The sequence below is a fragment of the Prunus avium genome, chromosome 8 (assembly GCF_965620075.1).
Source record: "Prunus avium chromosome 8, drPruAviu1.hap1.1, whole genome shotgun sequence".
In the NCBI taxonomy this organism is placed as follows: domain Eukaryota; kingdom Viridiplantae; phylum Streptophyta; class Magnoliopsida; order Rosales; family Rosaceae; genus Prunus; species Prunus avium.
Genome location: NC_142291.1, coordinates 8,848,486 through 8,866,172, shown reverse-complemented (window position 1 = coordinate 8,866,172; position 17,687 = coordinate 8,848,486). Strand labels below are relative to the sequence as shown.

Here is a 17,687-nt window from a genome sequence, read left to right as displayed (position 1 = left end):
AGAACTCTCTTGCTCTCACCTTGGTTTTTCTGAACAAAGCTCTCTAAAAAAACTCTAACTTGTTTCCAGCTTTTGCCACTACATTAGTTCAACATTCTTTCTCCCTTGTGTTATCTTACTTCATCCCATTACCTACACAAGCCAATGGACAAGAGATAGGATATCTGATTGTCCTCCACGTTCTTTCCTTTTAGTCACCACTTAGACTAAGGGTCAGATTAGGTAGGTAATACAATCCCACTCAGCCACCTCCATTAAACCAGAAAATGGAGAGGAGATTAATCAAAATAGGATAACCAATTAGCCATGAGTGCTCTCCCAACTATCCAGCAGGTAGTCAACCCTCTTTTACCTCAGAAGTGATCCATTAAGCACCTGCAAACTCGTGGAAAGCGATAGCCATTGAAAAGACAGTTGAAAATACGTAAGCAAAGCATCACAGCACGACTGGAGCGACCGGTCGTCAGGAATGGGCGACCGGTCGCCAGAAGTTTTCCCTCCAGACTTTGAATCTGCTTCTAAGCGACCGGTCGCAAATGTCCAGCGACCGGTCGCTCGTGTGCCTGCGACCGGTCACAAAGAACTAGCGACCGGTCGCTCGTCGATTACTTACGAGACTTCGAATCTGCTTCAAAACGACCGGTCGCAAATGTCCAGCGACCGGTCGCTTTTAGGCAGATTCAAAATCATCCTTTGAGCGCCAAAAACTTTGTATCCTTTTAGGTGAGCCATTTTTTTCCAACACCAAGCGCGTGTGGATGCATTTCAACAACTTCCGGGAGTGGAGAATGTAGCGACTACAGATATGGTCATCCTAATGACTGACGAAAATGCACCCACTACAGAATTGCGATTATAAATCTAAGAATTCTAGTTATGTACTTATAGTTGTTTTCGTAGTGGGACAAACTTCATAACTAATCAAAACAATAAAAGTTCCATGAGTTCTAATACTCCATTTTGTTAATCAAGTTTGTATTGTCGGTGAACTTCAAATTGTGTGGGTGAAACCTTGCAAATAAGCTCATGTAAAGAAACCTTGCAAATAAAAAGAACTCTCATAAGCTTCTGAGAAATTGTCGATGAACTTCAAATTCAGCGTCTGAGACATGCAAGCTAAGTGATTAGAGGTCCCCAACATTGATACCTGCCCATAAAACAAGACAGAATCAAAGAATGGCATGGCCAAAGGTTATCCCAAGTGATTAGAGGTCCCCAACTTTAAATTGTCGGTAAATGACAACCATTATTCCAATTGCTAATGGCAAAATTTAAGACCCCTCCAGAAATTAAAGGCAAAGAAAAGATCATGCACAGAGCTTTACCTTCATGTGTTTTCTGATACATTATGTGTTCAGGTTCAGCATCCGATTTTGAAATCCTGTTTCTTCTCACCGCTATTCAATATGGATGTTAACCAAAGTACTTTCTGTTTCCATACCTCAGCTCAGCAAGATACTTCTAAATGCAAAGAAAAAGAAATTAGAAGGTGTTGCAATCATCAGGAAATCTGAAAAGAAAATATTATCGCGATAATTCTTCGAGAAGAAATCATGTGGAATACTTTCAATATATGTACGCATGCATTTACTGAATTCACAAATATGAAAACACCTCTGAAAGTCAAAAGAGCACCAAATAAACAACAATAGAGGAATGTGTCAATCCAGATACTCCAGGTGAACCTTTCCATCTCCCCTTGCAAATGTCTATGAACAATGGTAAACCCTACCTTGGAAATGACACGTAAAGGAACCTTGCAAATGAAAAGCTTTCCAAGAGAAGGTGTTGTCCTGCAAAAAGAGTATTAATTATTATTCAGCATTTGAGACTTACTAGAAGGAGAGAATTTGTTGAGCAAAATAATAATAGAAGGAGAGAATTTGTTGAGCAAAATAATAATAGAAATCAGATTGAGTTTTTGTGTGTTTTTCTGGAAAATGAAATTCTAGGGTTTTTCACAGAAGAGGACGACGTTATCGTGGTTGTGTAGAATGGTGCGATGACAGCTTCGATTCTTTTGCTAAATTTCTACGGTTTTTCAGAGAGGAAGAAGGTGGTTTAACGCTAAACCACAAAGGCTCGGTGCTTTGAATTTGAGAAGTTTCAATTGGTGGCTGCCAACTGTTGAAATTCTAGGGTTTTTCACAGAAGAGGAGGGGGGGGGGGGGGGGGGGGGTTTGCGAAGGAGGAAGACGGAAGGACGATAAATATTAAATGGCTGGGTTTATTTTTTAAATTTATTTTATTTCTGTTTTTATTTTTGTTGTGTGAAATTCTTTTATTTATATAACAAATTATGTGATTAAAATAGATGAGATGGCAGATGACATGTGTTGCCATATCATGTGCCACATGTGTTGGTATCCAAAAGTTGGTAAATAAGTTGGTGCCCGTAGCGTTATTGTTTAGATTTCTTTCCTATTTTATTTAGGGTTGTGCTTTCTCATAAATAACTCCATATTAGGGAAGAATACATAGTTGAATATTTGCCCTACTTTGTTTGACTACCAATTCCATAGAAATGCATATTTTCAGCTGGATGCAAAGCTCACATCAACTTCATCAAGCTATAGACTAGAGATTGATGATATCAATTGAGATAAAATATATAGCTAAGCCTAAGAAGATCTTAGATAAACAACATGTGTGATTTAGACCATCATACAAGATTCTTCTTGTTTGAAAATCAATTTTTCATTTTAAGAAGATGAACTTTTTCCCAAAACAACATTTGTAACGAACACACTAAGGGCCATCTACGACATTTTCATATACATAAATTGATTCTCCATTGATCACTCATGTGCCTCCATACGTCACTCATCAAACCAAATAATCAAAATATTCATAGGCTACTATAGCAAACACATAAGGCATACATAATATCTCGAGTCTAAGGATTAACTGTATTGTTGTAACATATAATCTCTTATTTGACACGTATATCATAGATTTATGCACAAAAAAAAAACTATGTCAGCATATCTTCTTCGGTGAACTCCTGCATTTTGAGCACTCGTGCACTTGTCTTAGTGTTTTCAAAAATGATCTCAAGACTCGTAATTGTCCCAATTGAACAATGCTAGTCTTCATGTATGTTTGTGTATATAATGGAAGTATGAATGTTTGGTCGATATTGTTGAAGAATATAAAGTCCCACATCAGAACCATGGCTAAATAAAATACACTATATATTGAGTGGTTCCACTATATATTAGGAATGTCTTCACATTCTCTGGGATCATATATTAGTGTGTGTGTTTTTTTGGGTCAAATTGATCATATATTAGTGTTATTCTTCATTGCCGCCCATGAACCTTATTTATAAATTATATAACCACAATAATGTTTAGCCATTTAATTCATTTATTAAAAAATATATATATATATATATATATATATTATAAACGAATTGTCTCCCATTATGATTCTTAGTCAAATGATTGACTTTACAGATTAGAAAGTGAATTGCGCACTCAGTCGTTAGTGAAGGAAAAAAGATCTCTTGCAACTAGACAGGGTCAAGCGATATTATATCTTGCAATTTCTATAGTTGCTTACCGCACCAATAACCCAAGCCGCCCTAGTTTTTACATCAAACCCTAAAAAAGGTTCATTTTCTCTTTCACGTAAAGAAGTTGACGTTTGATTTTAGGACCGAGAATTTTGTTAGAATCACAATGGTGGACATTAGACAATTTTTTATATATAAATATAATCTAAATTACTCTAAACTAATCTAATGTATGAAGAAGAGAATTCAAATTTGGCTATAAGGATACGACTACGAGCACACTGTCCTAACCCACGAGCGTGACATTAGACCACTTGTGGGAAAAAAACAATCAATACAATCAGCGTGACATTGGACCACTTGTGGAAAAAAAAACACAACCAATACAATCAGCAAGGAAAGTCATTAGCACCTAGTATTGTTGAACGTGGAAAAAAGGGCAGATGGAAGTCAGTCTTTTTCTTGTGCACACAAACAAACCCGGTTCAAACAAAGACCAACGGATCATTCACGGCATGATCAGATCATTCAATGGGGCACTTGTCTTCTCTCATGAGAGTAAAAAATTTTCCACAAACAAACGATTTTTAGTGGAAACTGCACAAAAAATTTAAAATTAAAAAGATAAACTCCCTCCCCTGTCTCTGGTGGGTTCACAATTTTCTAGTCTTCGTTTTTTTTGTTTCTCTTTTTTGTTCTTTTCCATTTTACGCGTTTTTGAACAAGCTTAGTAGTCAATCATGGGCTCCACACTGGCCACTCATTTTTAAGTCTGAGTCTCGAAGTCTTAGTCTTTGTTGAGACCCAGCAGTCCAGTCAACTCCACTCCCAACATTTTCTTCTCTTTCCCATTCCCACAAATTTCCATTTCCCCAAAAGCCACACGACACAAACATCTCTGTGTCATTCTCTTTTTCCTTAAATCCTTCTATATTTTAAGCCCTCTTCTCTCATTCTATGCTCTCTGGCCACCTTCTTTCTTCTGTCTCCTCCTCCCCCTGAAATCACATAAATTATATACAAAATCTAACTCACATGCCTTCTTTGGTAATAGAAAATTGACGTGCAAGATAAAGACACATTCTTTACTTTGGCACACAGCTGAAATGACCAGGTATGGCAGCACCACCTCGCTTCTCTCCTATTTCTATTTCTTCTTTTCCTTGTTTTTCTGCCCTATGGTGTTTTCTGAACTATCCTCAAACCAAAAAACCACTATGATCAATCTCTCCAAGAGTCTAAATGTCGCTAGTATTTCATGGGATATCAACAAAGAGCCAAACCCATGTTTGTGGAAAGGAGTTACCTGCCAGCCCCCCTCCAATTCATCTGTTACCCAAATTTCCTTATCTGATGTTCCTCTATCTTCCTCAGATTTTCTGCCCCTTGTTTGCCAGATTGAGTCCTTGCAGATTCTTGATGTTTCAGACAACCATCTGAGAAAAATCCCATCTGGGTTTCTCTCAGATTGTGGAAAACTTCATGGGCTAAGGCTACTCAATTTTAGCTATAACAATTTGGAGGGTTCTTTGCCTGTATTTGTTGGTTTTGCTGGGTTGGAGTTCTTAGACCTGTCTCATAATAACTTGACTGGAGCCATTGATTTAGAGTTAGATGGGTTAGTTGGGCTCAAAAGCTTGAACCTTAGCTTGAACCATTTCACTGGCTCTGTTCCTACCCGTCTTGGAAAATCCAAGGTTTTGAAGGAGCTTAAGCTTTCTATGAATATGTTTCATGGTATAATCCCTGCTGAAGTTGTGGGCTACCGCAATTTGACTCTGATTGATTTTAGTGTAAATAATATTTCTGGGTCTATTCCTGTTAGAATTGGAGAGCTCTCCAAGTTGGAGGTTTTGATTCTGTCGTCCAATAATTTATCTGGAGAAATCCCACAAAGCCTTTCCAATATCACAAGCCTTACCCGTTTTGCTGCAAATTCTAACAAATTCAACGGTCCAATTCCTGCGGGGATTACAAATCATCTGAGAAATTTGGACCTAAGCTATAATACCTTAAGTGGGTTGATTCCATCGGACCTTTTGTCTCCAACGAATCTGCAGACTGTGGATTTGTCTAATAATAGGTTAGAGGGATCGATACCGGCAGCAGCTCTATCTAAGAGCTTGGTCAGACTGAGATTGGGAAGCAATTCACTTAATGGGACGATCCCTTCTGCAACAATTGCAAGGTACCAAAACTTGACATACTTGGAGATGGAAAACAATAGCTTGAGTGGAAGGATTCCTCCTGAATTGGGTTCTTGCCAGAGTTTGGCACTGTTGAATTTGGCTCAGAATCAGCTGTCTGGGGCTTTGCCAGTGGAGTTGGGTAACCTTAGCCATCTTCAAGTCTTGAAACTTCAATTTAACAACTTGTCTGGTGAAATCCCAATTCAAATTACTCAATTGTCGAAGTTGTCGATTCTAAATATCAGCTGGAATTCTCTGAATGGTTCAATACCACCTTCGGTTGCAAGCTTGAACAATCTCATTAACATGAATTTACAAGGCAACAATCTCAGGGGTTCGATACCGAAAAATATTGTCTCCATGACTTCTCTGATGGAACTCCAACTTGGACAAAATCACTTGAGTGGTGACATTCCAAGCATGCCAATTACTTTGCAGATTGCTTTGAATCTCAGCAGCAATCTTTTTGAAGGACATATTCCGGAAACTCTTGCCAAGCTCACGGGATTAGAAATTCTGGATCTCTCAAATAACAAATTCTCAGGTGAGATACCCACATTTTTTGGGCAGTTGGGAGCCTTGACGCAGTTGATACTTTCCAACAATCAGCTCTCTGGAAAAATTCCAAAACTTGGTTCTTGGGTCTTCGTCAACGCAAGTGGAAATGAGGGTTTGACTAACTCTACGACACCACCAAGCACGTCACCGGAATCGAAAAAGAAGGGAAAACCAATTGCACTGACAATTGTTCTCGCAGTTGTAGCAGCTGTTTTTGCTGTTGGAGGGATCACCATCATTGCTATATCACTATCACGACAAACCACAATCAGGGTTAATGATGAACAACCACAATCAGAGGAAGATCTTCCTGTTCCTGAGGTCCTCCAAGGCAATCTCTTAACTGCAAATGGTATTCACAGATCAAATATCGATTTCACTAAAGCAATGGAAGCAGTTTCTGACCAGTCAAACATTGTACTGAAGACTAGGTTTTCAACTTACTACAAAGCCATCATGCCGTCTGGATCAAGCTACTATGTCAAGAAGCTTAACTGGAGTGACAAGATATTTCAATTGGGCAGCCATGATAGATTCGCAAACGATTTAGAGGTCTTTGGGAAACTAAGCAATTCCAATGTCATGACTCCTTTGGCCTATGTTTTGACTGTTGACAGTGCATATCTGTTCTATGAATTTGCTTCAAAAGGAACCCTTTTTGATGTTCTTCGCGGCAGCTCAGGTGATGACATGGACTGGGCAAGCAGATACAGTGTTGCGGTTGGAGTAGCTCAAGGTCTTGCTTTTCTTCATGGGTGCACCCCACATCCAATACTCCTCCTCGACCTGTCAAGCCGAAGCATTTTGCTGAAGTCCCTCAAGGAGCCTCTGATTGGAGAAGCTGAGCTCTGTAAGGTGATTGATCCCTCAAAGAGCACTGGAAGCCTTTCTACTATTGCTGGTTCTGTTGGCTACATTCCTCCAGGTCAGCAATTCTGTGACTTCACCTTGCAGTAACATAAAATTGTTTGTCATTCCTGACTTCTCAGTTTATTGGCTTTGTTTTCTCCTCAGATATGTGTTAAATTCTTTATTGCCTTGTACTTGAGTAATTTGGTGGATGTAAAAATCAGTTATTGTGTCTAAATGTTCTTTTTTTTTTTGTGGTGGCAGAGTATGCATACACTATGCGGGTAACAACGGCCGGGAACATCTATAGCTTCGGGGTCATTCTGCTGGAATTGCTGACCGGAAAACCAGCAGTTAGTGAGGGGGTTGAGTTGGCCAAGTGGGTCGTAAATAACTCAGTGCAGCAAGATAAATGGGATCACCTTCTTGATTACAGTATCAGCAGGACATCAATTGCCGTCCGAAGCCAGATGCTTGCGGTCCTGAAAATCGCTCTTGCTTGTGTTAATGTATCACCAGAAGCAAGGCCGAGAATGAAGGTTGTTCTTAGGATGCTGCTGAATGCAAGATAAAGTTTAAGCGCCATGAGAGAGTCAGTATTAAACAGCAGTTTCATGCATAAGATGAAACCCAAGTTTTCGTGTGTTCCTACTACTACTAGAATATTAGTAGTACTATGATGTTGTGAAAAGCTTATGTGCAACTATAGAAGTAAAATGTATGTAAAATATAGAAAAATTATTTACTGAACTGAAATAAATTTATGCTTTCCCACTTCAACTAGAAGACCAAAACTCAAGTTCCTGCCGGAACAGCATTTCCTCCATGAATGCTTTGAGCGGTTAGCTTTATGCTGGTCAGGCAATTTAGTAAGGAAGTTCAGTTCAATTTTCTCAATATTCCAACGTAAGTCAAATCGACAAATTTCCAGCAGAACTCTTAGAGAAAATTTTATTAAAAATAAATAGGAAATTACAACTAATCGCTTCGTGAGTGCATTTTGCAAATGTATTTGACTAGCAATACATTTGATGTTAAACGCTTCAGCTACAAATTTCATTCAATCGACCCATACATACTGTTACAACCCTCAACAGCCGGTTTTCATGCTATAGCCAACAGAAGAAACGAAAACATAAAAAGACTGATACTGTAAACAACGGCCAGCCGGAATTCATGACAACCTTTGACGAACTAAAACTAAAACTCAATATGCATTTATATTCAAAATTCTTTTCCTATTCTTCATTAAATTGACCAATTATCCCACCAAAGCTAACTGATTAACAATCATAGAAACATGACTGGGATCACATTGAGGAAAATCCCAGACAACGTGATAGACAAGAGGCATCCGTTGGTGCCAGGACATGTCAGAGACTAGAAGGTAAGATCTTTGGGGTCCTCAATAATCTTTGCCAAGGTTTGCAAGAATGAAGCAAGATCAGCACCATAAATTATACGATGATCAGCGGTAACATTTACCTGTAAATAATTGCATGTTGCAAGAATTAGATTTTCTAGTTAACTTTAATTTATTGTACAAATTAAGTAAAACTTTTGAATATGTTACCTGCATTTGGTTCTTCCTACCAATCCGACCATCCTTAGTACCCACAACAGTAGGCTGAGATGCTCCAACAGCCATAATTGCTCCCTGTGGAAATTGAAACCAGAAACACTCAAATATTAAAAACCACCGATTGAACACATACATCTTAAATCTCTAATAGATAATCAAGCAGGAAGAATGTATAAAAAGTGACGCTTACAGTTCCAGGTGGCAGAATAGCATCAAACCGATCAACACCAAACATCCCAAGATTAGAGACAGTGAAAGTACCTACAAAAAAAGAAAACAGTTATTCTACTGAATCAGACATAGAAAGTATGGCCACTTGTTTGAACGTCAAAAAAAAAAGGTATAAAAGATCATATAAGTGCATAATAAAAAAGTAACCATGTAGGCATACTGGCCACTTGTTTGAACGTCAATAAAAAAAAGTATAAAAGATCATATAAGTGCATAATAAAAAAGTAACCATGTAGGCATACTGGCCACTTGTTTGAACGTCAATAAAAAAAAGTATAAAAGATCATATAAGTGCATAATAAAAAAGTAACCATGTAGGCATACTGGTAATCTTGTAAAATTTCTAACTGCCTTCACCATGTAGCATAAAAACTTTTATAATTGCCACAAGTTCGGTAGTGATGGATCCAAAATCTAAATGATTGAATGATCATTATATCCCAGAATCCATCAACTAAGGTTCATACACCAAAACTTAAAAAGTAAAATTAGGAAGAAGAATGGCAGAAGCCCTGAATTGCCCAAAACCAGACACAGAAGGTCCTCAGGTACTCCACCATAGTGGATTTCTCTTAGTGCCTAATATAAGGCAGCCTAAAATTTAAGGGTCAGATCCTTAGAATGCAACCACACAAAATTGTACCACTAAGAAAACCTTTAGACACTGTTGCCCTAATGTGCATCCTCGCTATACTGATGCTCTGAATTAAAAAGAAAGACAATGAGGGAGAATTCTACTATCACAGCCAAAGCTTCTTTGTCAATCTTGGAGTCGAACAAAAGTTGAGACCTCAGAGAGCCAAGATTGAGTTGGAGCATCAAATTGAACCCACTTACGAATCCGGCGGGTATTAATTTGAGAACTGGAGGAACCTATGTGACAACCTAATTATACAAGTCAAGGAGAACATGAGACTGCTGATATGCAATGACCTTGTCTGGGCATTGTTGCTTGGGTTAAACAGACACAGAACTGCATGAACAATGCTCAACTTGTTCTCATTATTCAGCTGTGATATTCAATTTCATACGACGGTAAGGCATAAAATTTAGTTAGTCTTTATCATACTTTAGCTAAATTTACCATACTTTAGCTAAATAATTAAAAGTTCTGGAAGGGAAAATTATTGACATCCTACAGACTTAAGTCCGGGATATAATTCCAGATGTGCTGTTGATTTAATGGATGAGAACTTATGAGAAACTTAATCCTTGTTTGGATCATGCAGTAAGAATACACCAAAAAAAAAATCAAATCAAATGGAACGTCAGTGCATATAAATTTCTCTATTGTCCAAGTGAAATTAATTTCTTTCATATCAATTACATCAAATGAGACAGTAAACAACTGTCTTCCCACGTAATAAATTTGATAGAAATTATCATGCATTTTGAAGCATATTATAAAAGTTTTAAAAGCTTTTCACACGCAAAGGTCTTTCATTTTGCAAGTAACAGAAAACAAAACATGACAATGTAATGGACAATATACCAAAGAATCTCATGTGTTCAACATATTATTTATCATTTATGCAAGTAATAGTAGTACCTGTATTGTATTCATGAGGTTGCAGCTGCTTAGCCCGGGCCTTATCAACTAACTCCTTCCACTTTCTTGACAATGAATATATGTCAACCTGACCCATTAAATATTTCTAGCATCAGGACCACCAACCACCTTCCCAAAACAAAAGAAACCAAAACTGCAAAGCATGGAACATTTAAAGGCACAAACCTTGTCCGCATCCTGAAGCACTGGTGTAATCAACCCACCATCGATTGCCACTGCTACTGCAATATTAATGCTGCTATTATAGGTAAAGCTCTTACCATCCCTACAGCCAGAGTTGACAACAGGATGTTTAACCAATGCAAGTGCAGTCGCCTTCGCGAGCAATGCTGTCATGGTAACTCCCTTTGACTTGATCTAGAAGTAAATTATAACATCCACTCATCAGAACAGAATGACATGGTAGCATTAATTTATCAATCTACAATCCTGATTCAGAATGCTCAAACAGTGAGCCACATTCTCGATCAGAACAGAATGACATGGTAGAATTAACTTATCAATCTACAATCCTGATTCAGAACACTCAAACAGTAAGCCACATTCTCGTAAAAAAAATGCTACCTTAGTAAGGAAGCAAGCACATACTTTGGACTACAATAGTTTGCATTTAAATGGTGGAAAAAGAAATCTCTTTTTCATAAAAATGTCAAATTATCAAGAAGAGGTTCAAGTTTAATCAAGCAAACCATGGAAAATGTTGGAACCCAAATTACCTCAAACCCATACTTTCAGTGTAGAGCATGAAATCTTTATGAAGCAGTATGCAAATGTAATGAACACTGAATTTGAATTTTAAACTAACAAAATCCCAATAAGAAATCCGCATCTTTATTTGAGAATGTGAAATGTTTATATTTCGCCCAGTGTTACCTTTTTGTACAGAGCATCCAGAGCATCAGTGGTGATAGTGTATCCCACTCTGAAAGTAGGCACTGAGAGACTCTCAAGCATGTTCCTACTCACAGCCCCCTGCATTGTTGTAAAAGGCACCACCGTCCCCAACTCAATCCCCGCCTCAGCCGCCGCAGCAGAAGCCGACTTCCGAACGCTTGGTTCAGGAGCGACCTCCGTCACCTGAGCAGCAAAACCTTCCACATCCTTAGCCACAATCCTCCCCAATGGCCCAGTTCCCACCACTGCCCCCAAATCCACCTTCAACTCCTTTGCCAGCTTCTTCGCATACGGCGATGCCACAATTCTCTTTCCTCCCTCGGATGCCGGGTGAGTCGAAGATACCGCCGCCACAGCCGCCGCCTTAGGGACCACCGCGGGACCTACATTATCCGGAATTTTCTCCGGTTGCGGCTCCGGAGTTGCTGCAGCTGGAGCCACTGTTGGTGCTGCTGATGAAGAACTGGCCTTGGCCTTGGCCTCGGCGATCTCCTCTTCGGTCTCAGCCAATAGAGCGATAGCTGAACCGACGGCGGCGACGCCGCCTTCCTCGACCATAATTGAGGCCAAGTAACCGTCGTAGAAAGTCTCGACGTCCATGTCGGCCTTATCGGACTCGACGACGACGACGCTCTCGCCCTTGGCGAGCTTGTCGCCCTCGGATTTGACCCAAGACACGATCTTGCCCTCAGTCATGGTAGAGCTCAGCGCCGGCATGAAGATCTCGCGAATCTTGGCCTGGACTTGAAGCCTGCTCCGGCGCCCGGAAATGAGAGCCGGCGCAGAGGAACTAGGGCTCCGGCGGAGGGTTTGAGAGCTGGGGAGGAAGGAGGTGTTGAGAAGGTGAGCCATTGGTGTAGGCTGTCAGTGAGAGAGAGAGGGGGAGAGAGAGAGAGAGAGGAAGAGAAGCTCACAAATTAATGGGGAGGTTTTGTTTTGTGGGTTTATTTCATACTTGTCATTTGTTCTCGAATGCATCGAAACGATGGCGGAGGTTCCAACTACTTCACCGGTGAGTGTGATGAGGTGCCTTTGCTCTGCTTCGTTTTTGTAAACTTTTAAATAATAATTCGGAAATTTACATAAATACCAACTGAAATTTTAGCTTTGTGCACAATTAGCACCTAGATTTTTAATTTTTATTATTAACCACCTAAACTATGCAAAATGTTACAATTTATCACCTACCTTTAACTCTATTAAAGTTTCCGTTAAGTGGAGGAGAAATGTGTTGAAATGGAGCGGGGGAGGTGGTTGGATAATTAAGCTGGTTTGTTTGTTTATTTCTAATTTTTTTTTTTTAAGTTTTGTTAGTTGCATACTTACGTAATTGCCTAAAAAAATGTCATATATTTGCATCATGTGACTTGATTTAACGAAAACTTTAGGGCATGTTTATTAATCAAGAATCGGGATAAGCAGAAATCAAGTTAAATGAGAATCGGAGTCATGCATTCTAATTAAGTTGTTTACGAAGTGTTAGGCATCAGAATGAAAATAAAACTGGTTTCCATTAAAACCGTTTACTATTGTCCATAATCGTAATCAAAACCAATTTGATTACCAAAATGCCCTTGTATAAAACAATTTTTATTTTGTTAAACTAGTTACATAATTTATCAAATAATTTTTTTTTTGAGAGATTCACTATTATACCCAATATAGGAGCCCAAATTATTAAAAACAAACCTATATGAAATAGACTTAAGAAACACACCAAAAGTCCATTTACAACATAACAAAAAGGCTTTTAACTTCTTTTAAATTACAAAACTGCCATTCATTTCTTAAAACAAACTTAACCCCAAAACCTCATAAAAAAACCCAAAACACTCAATAGAGCATTAAAGTAATTTAATAATAAAAAATAAATTTAATAGGGCCAGCTGTCATTTTTTGGGTTTTTTTGGGGTTTGTTTATAGAAATTAAATGGTGTAGGGTTTATCTATATTATTAGTGCTAAGAATGGGTATATGACTAAATAACTTTTTTTAAGACACATTAATAATAAACCAACTTTATGTATTATAATAGTAACAAAAAAAAACTAATAGCAAAAAAGAAAAGAAAAAAAACGAGATCTGAACGTTTGGTAAAAAAAAAAAAAACGAGATATGAAATGGAAGAAGAAGAATGTGGCGATATGAGAGAGAGAGAGAGAGAGAGAGAGAGAGAACCCAATCCCAGTGAGGAGGCACACCACACACAAAACACAGGGGTATTTTTGTGTTATTAGTAAAAATAGTTGATTCCCTTTCACCCTTCTCCAATCCCACCTCCTGTGTTCTTGGAGCATTCGTGGGCTTGGCATTCGGCGAATGCTCTTATGCCTGATCCCCGTGTTCAGGTTAAGTGGCTAGGCCAGTTTTATTATTGTTGCGTGGTGTTTTATTCGTTCTCCCCTTAACTGATCTTTGATTCTCGGCCTATCTCAAGAACTATGTTTTCATAGGAGGTTTCCTTTATCAGTGTTGAGATGATATGGCATGTTTGGGGGCTTTTTTTATTTATTTTCTTTCCCTGGCCTATTTGCGGTAAGTCTCTTCTTTGTGTTGCTCCTTGCAGATTTCTCTTCTTTCATTGCCAATTGCTATTGGAGGTGGCTGGAGATGGTATGCTTAGTAGCTATTTTCTTTCGTCTTGGCGTATTGTGTTCTCTGTCGGATGTTCGCATTGTCTTGTGGTTGTGCAAAGGACTATGATTTCATAGTAGGACTCTTTTGACAGTTGGATTGTGTTGTAGTGTTCTCGTCGGAGCTCTTTGCATCAAAGGTCTATGTGTCAGTTTGTTGTTTTATTTTATCCTGCTCTAGCATTGGTCCTGCGTGACTGTTTCAGACTCTCTTGTTAGTCTATGACATGTGTGATACTCTTTCTTACCCCGAGGTTTGTCCCTCAGGAAGGTTTTAACGAGGCCATTATTTCGTGTCATTCTAAGTATGCTACTTTGATTCTATGAATGAATTCCATTTCTTAAAATAAAATTTAAAAAAAAAAAAAAGGCAATTCAAAACCAAAATTATAAAGGAACATAATCAAATGAGAAACTCAAAACAAATAAAACATACACAACAGTGCAAACAAACAATGCATATGAAACCAAAATTGAACTACTATGCAATGTTTGATATTGACACATAATCTGAAGCAATCAAACAATCAATGAAATAAAAAAATGAAGGCAGAATCTGCAATGCACTATCCTAAAAGCAACTCGAATTAAACCAAACACAATGGAGAATGAAAATTGAATAACATTATGATGTCGAACAAATGGCTGAATGGATTGAAGAAGAATTGGAGCGAAGAAGGGAAAAAGGAAGCAGCGGGAATTTACAGATTTGGCGTCCGAGCTTTGATTGGGTCGCATAATACCTTCTCGAAAAGGGAACGACGTCACGAGTCCAACTCATTTCTTTGCTATGACATATGGTGGATTTTGGGCTTCTGAGGTCGTTTGGCCTTCCAAAAGTGCATTTAAAGATTGTATTCAATTTACAGACTTTCCGTTTATTTTCTGTTAAGTTTTCAATAACTCCCCAGGTCAGTTTAATGGGTGAGAATGATGTATTTAGTCAGCCGTTATGCGTGGTTGAACCATTCTGAATTTTTATCAAATAATTCAAAGAGAATTTCTCTCTAAATTCCTGGTGGATTCCAGATTATTGTTCTTCAGGGTTTTCGCTTGAAAACCTATTTGCTTGTGCTACGTCACATGAAGACTAGTGTAGAAACATAAACGACAATGAAAACCAAAACCAAAAACATAAACTACATTGTATGCAAGCATAATCCCAAAACACATAAACTACGTTGCAGTGTCTTTTCGTCGATGTTGGTGGTCGGTCTTTCTAGTTTGTTTTCGATTTCAGAGAGTGAAATTTCAGAGTGAAATTTTCAGAGAGTTTTTTAGCGATATTTTGAGAGTGAAGTGGGAATATGAAGAAGAAGGGTTGAGCGATTTTTGATGTCGTAGCGTGAGTTTCGACGTGGGCGTTGCTGTCGTTTGAAGCTGATGTTGTTTTGGGTGTGGAAGTTATTGGGCATGATCGTGCTCTTGGACATTACGAGCATGGGCTGTCGTTTCATGTGAAAAGTTAGATCTTTTGTTGTCGTTTTGATGGTTGGTGGAAAACTGGAGGTTTTGACTTCAAATGAAATAACGAATTATTATAAATAATTATATAAAAAAGCTATAATTGCAAATGTTGTAATTTATAGGATTTGTTAGTTGTAGTTTGGTAATTTGACGTTAATTTATTAGTCATTAACCTAAAGTAAATTAGATGAAATTACTGTTAATGAAACTTTGGGCACAGAAAAAAGCTCGAATGCAACAATCTGAAGAACACCAAAATAATGAAACACAGAAAATGAACATCCAACTATAAAATTACTCCTCCATCATGGTGAGGCTTTTGTCGGGCTGCTGATGAGAAACCTTGACCTTGATCGGTAAGTTGAACAATGGATCTTGTTGTAGCACACTTGGAGCTTTGACAAGCTAATGCTTTGTTCCAACTCTTTTGCTGCCTCCCTATGCTTATTGGCCTTCTTGCCCTTCATCCTGCTCAAGTTTTTCGATAAATATCTTAGTATATAAAAACCAAAAACACCTATTACCAGTGGCGGATCCAGGATTATGTGGCCAAAGGGGATTAGTGTAAAAGTTCCAAAATTTTTCTACAATGAAAATAATGCTAAAAAGATAGAAAGATAGTACTTCCATTCAAAATTCATAACAAAACCAATAATACAAGTTGCATTATAGTTTCGTTATCAATACAAACAAAAACATATCTCTGTTGCTTCGGATTCACTGCACCAAAATGGATTCAGCTGCATCCTCAACTTGTGATACTCGCAAGTGCACGAGCCGTTTGGTAGTATAGCATATGTAAGTGCGAGGTCGATCCCACGAGGATTGGTGATTGAATGATCCAATTTGTTTCCCCTACACAAAATAGAAATGAAAAAAGAAAATAAATAAAACAAGAAAAAAAGGAAATAACTCAAGCAAATAAGTTCCCAAGTTCAATTAGATTAATGGATTGATTCTAGCTAAAGTATGATTAAGCCATGGTGTTTGGTCAAAACCTTGTGTTCCTAATTCCCTAATTTGATCATTTGTTGTCTAACCTAAAACTAAGCATTAGGAACCCATTAAGCATAGAAGAACATTTTAAACAACCAAGTATGTATCTAATCCCTGTTGTCGAATGTCCATACATACTCTTCCTATCCATAGTTCAATTCGAATTAAAGCATGGTGTCTACTCTTAATTCAAACCAAGATAGCTAACATGCAAGCCTAAATGGTGATCAATCATTCAAACTAGCATATTAACTTATAAGCATAATGAATAAGAACAAAAACCATAATTGAAACTTGGAAACTAATTAAACTTGAATACTTAAGAACGAATGTACATTACAAATAAAAGTAAAGTAGAACTTGAAAAACTTAAGGAGAATTTCAGCACAAATATTTCATTACAACAATTGAAAACTAGAAAGGAAACTAAGAGAATTTGAGGGAGAGAAGGGAAGGGAGCTCTAGAGAAGTGTTTGAGAGCTCCCCCCCTTGGGGTGTGTTTTGAAGCTTGAAGGCTTCTCTATTTATAGGGCTAAGAGGGAGGAACAACATGATGAAATCCAACACCACCATTCCTCATTTAATACAACCCATAACTCACACTTCATCTTGTCTATGTTAGTGTGGTTGGAATCAATCTCATCCCATACTTCTTTTGCTGCACCTCAAGCTTTCTTCACATGGGATCAAAGGTGACCAATTGTGGCTGCCTTTTGCTGCCAACCCATGTGGTCTTCTTTTGGTTGTTGAACAAAAACGAGTCTTCTGAACCAGACTTGGTGTAGGAAGGCCAGAGGTTTCAAAACTTATCCAATGGGGCTCAAATTTGGATATGTTATAGTAGACACCCATTGGAACAACTGCTATGAAGAAAGTATTCCCATCGGAGTAGTAGAAGTGTGCGTTTTGGGCCTTGTAATTTGGCTGCCGAACAGAGACTGGAATTGACTTCATTTCATTTATGCTTTACATGCATGCACATGCTTTCTCTTTAATAGCTCCATCATGTACCAACTTGATCCTTTAGACTTTCATAGCTGGAATGCCTCTCCACTTCACTCATTATGTTGGATCCAAAGTCAATTGCAGCATGGGTGAGGCACATGGCTTAAAGGAGGAGACAAGGCTCAAAGCTGGCAGCTGCAAATCCTCCTGAGCATGGTTCAGTCTTGGACGGGCTAAGGACTCCACATATGTTCAA

The 17,687-nt window shown here is 38.3% G+C and overlaps 2 protein-coding genes and 1 long non-coding RNA gene across 3 annotated transcripts; 1 reads left to right on the top strand and 2 right to left on the bottom strand.

Moving 5' to 3' along the window:
* Positions 1-1,119: 1,119 nt before the first annotated feature.
* LOC110756241 (uncharacterized) lies at positions 1,120-1,796 on the bottom strand. Its single transcript, XR_015826118.1, has 3 exons — positions 1,733-1,796; positions 1,326-1,461; positions 1,120-1,147 (listed from the first exon to the last, which is right to left on the bottom strand). It is a non-coding gene; the product is annotated as an uncharacterized LOC110756241 (long non-coding RNA).
* Positions 1,797-4,368: 2,572 nt separating this feature from the next.
* LOC110756243 (leucine-rich repeat transmembrane protein kinase family protein) lies at positions 4,369-7,893 on the top strand. Its single transcript, XM_021957644.2, has 2 exons — positions 4,369-7,189; positions 7,378-7,893. Exons 1-2 carry the CDS (start codon positions 4,624-4,626, stop codon positions 7,683-7,685), a joined length of 2,874 nt encoding a protein of 957 aa, XP_021813336.1. The 5' UTR covers positions 4,369-4,623; the 3' UTR covers positions 7,686-7,893.
* Positions 7,894-8,037: 144 nt separating this feature from the next.
* Positions 8,038-12,450, bottom strand: EMB3003 (2-oxoacid dehydrogenases acyltransferase family protein). Its single transcript, XM_021957646.2, has 6 exons — positions 11,370-12,450; positions 10,662-10,853; positions 10,476-10,563; positions 8,886-8,956; positions 8,687-8,770; positions 8,038-8,598 (listed from the first exon to the last, which is right to left on the bottom strand). The coding sequence occupies exons 1-6, from the start codon at positions 12,240-12,242 to the stop codon at positions 8,494-8,496; spliced, it is 1,413 nt and encodes a 470-aa protein (XP_021813338.1). The 5' UTR covers positions 12,243-12,450; the 3' UTR covers positions 8,038-8,493.
* Positions 12,451-17,687: the final 5,237 nt, after the last annotated feature.

What these genes read in the sequence shown, in the direction of transcription:
- LOC110756243 (XM_021957644.2), top strand. Translation starts at nt 4,624, where the DNA reads ATGACCAGGTATGGCAGCACCACCTCGCTTCTCTCCTATTTCTATTTC. An exon ending in TGTTGGCTACATTCCTCCAG is followed by an intron (nt 7,190 to 7,377) that starts GTCAGCAATTCT and finishes TTGTGGTGGCAG; the next exon opens with AGTATGCATACACTATGCGG.
- EMB3003 (XM_021957646.2), bottom strand. Translation starts at nt 12,242, where the DNA reads ATGGCTCACCTTCTCAACACCTCCTTCCTCCCCAGCTCTCAAACCCTC. An exon ending in ACCTCATGAATACAATACAG is followed by an intron (nt 8,957 to 10,475) that starts GTACTACTATTA and finishes CTTTTTTTGTAG; the next exon opens with GTACTTTCACTGTCTCTAAT. An exon ending in GTAGGAAGAACCAAATGCAG is followed by an intron (nt 8,599 to 8,686) that starts GTAACATATTCA and finishes AATTATTTACAG; the next exon opens with GTAAATGTTACCGCTGATCA.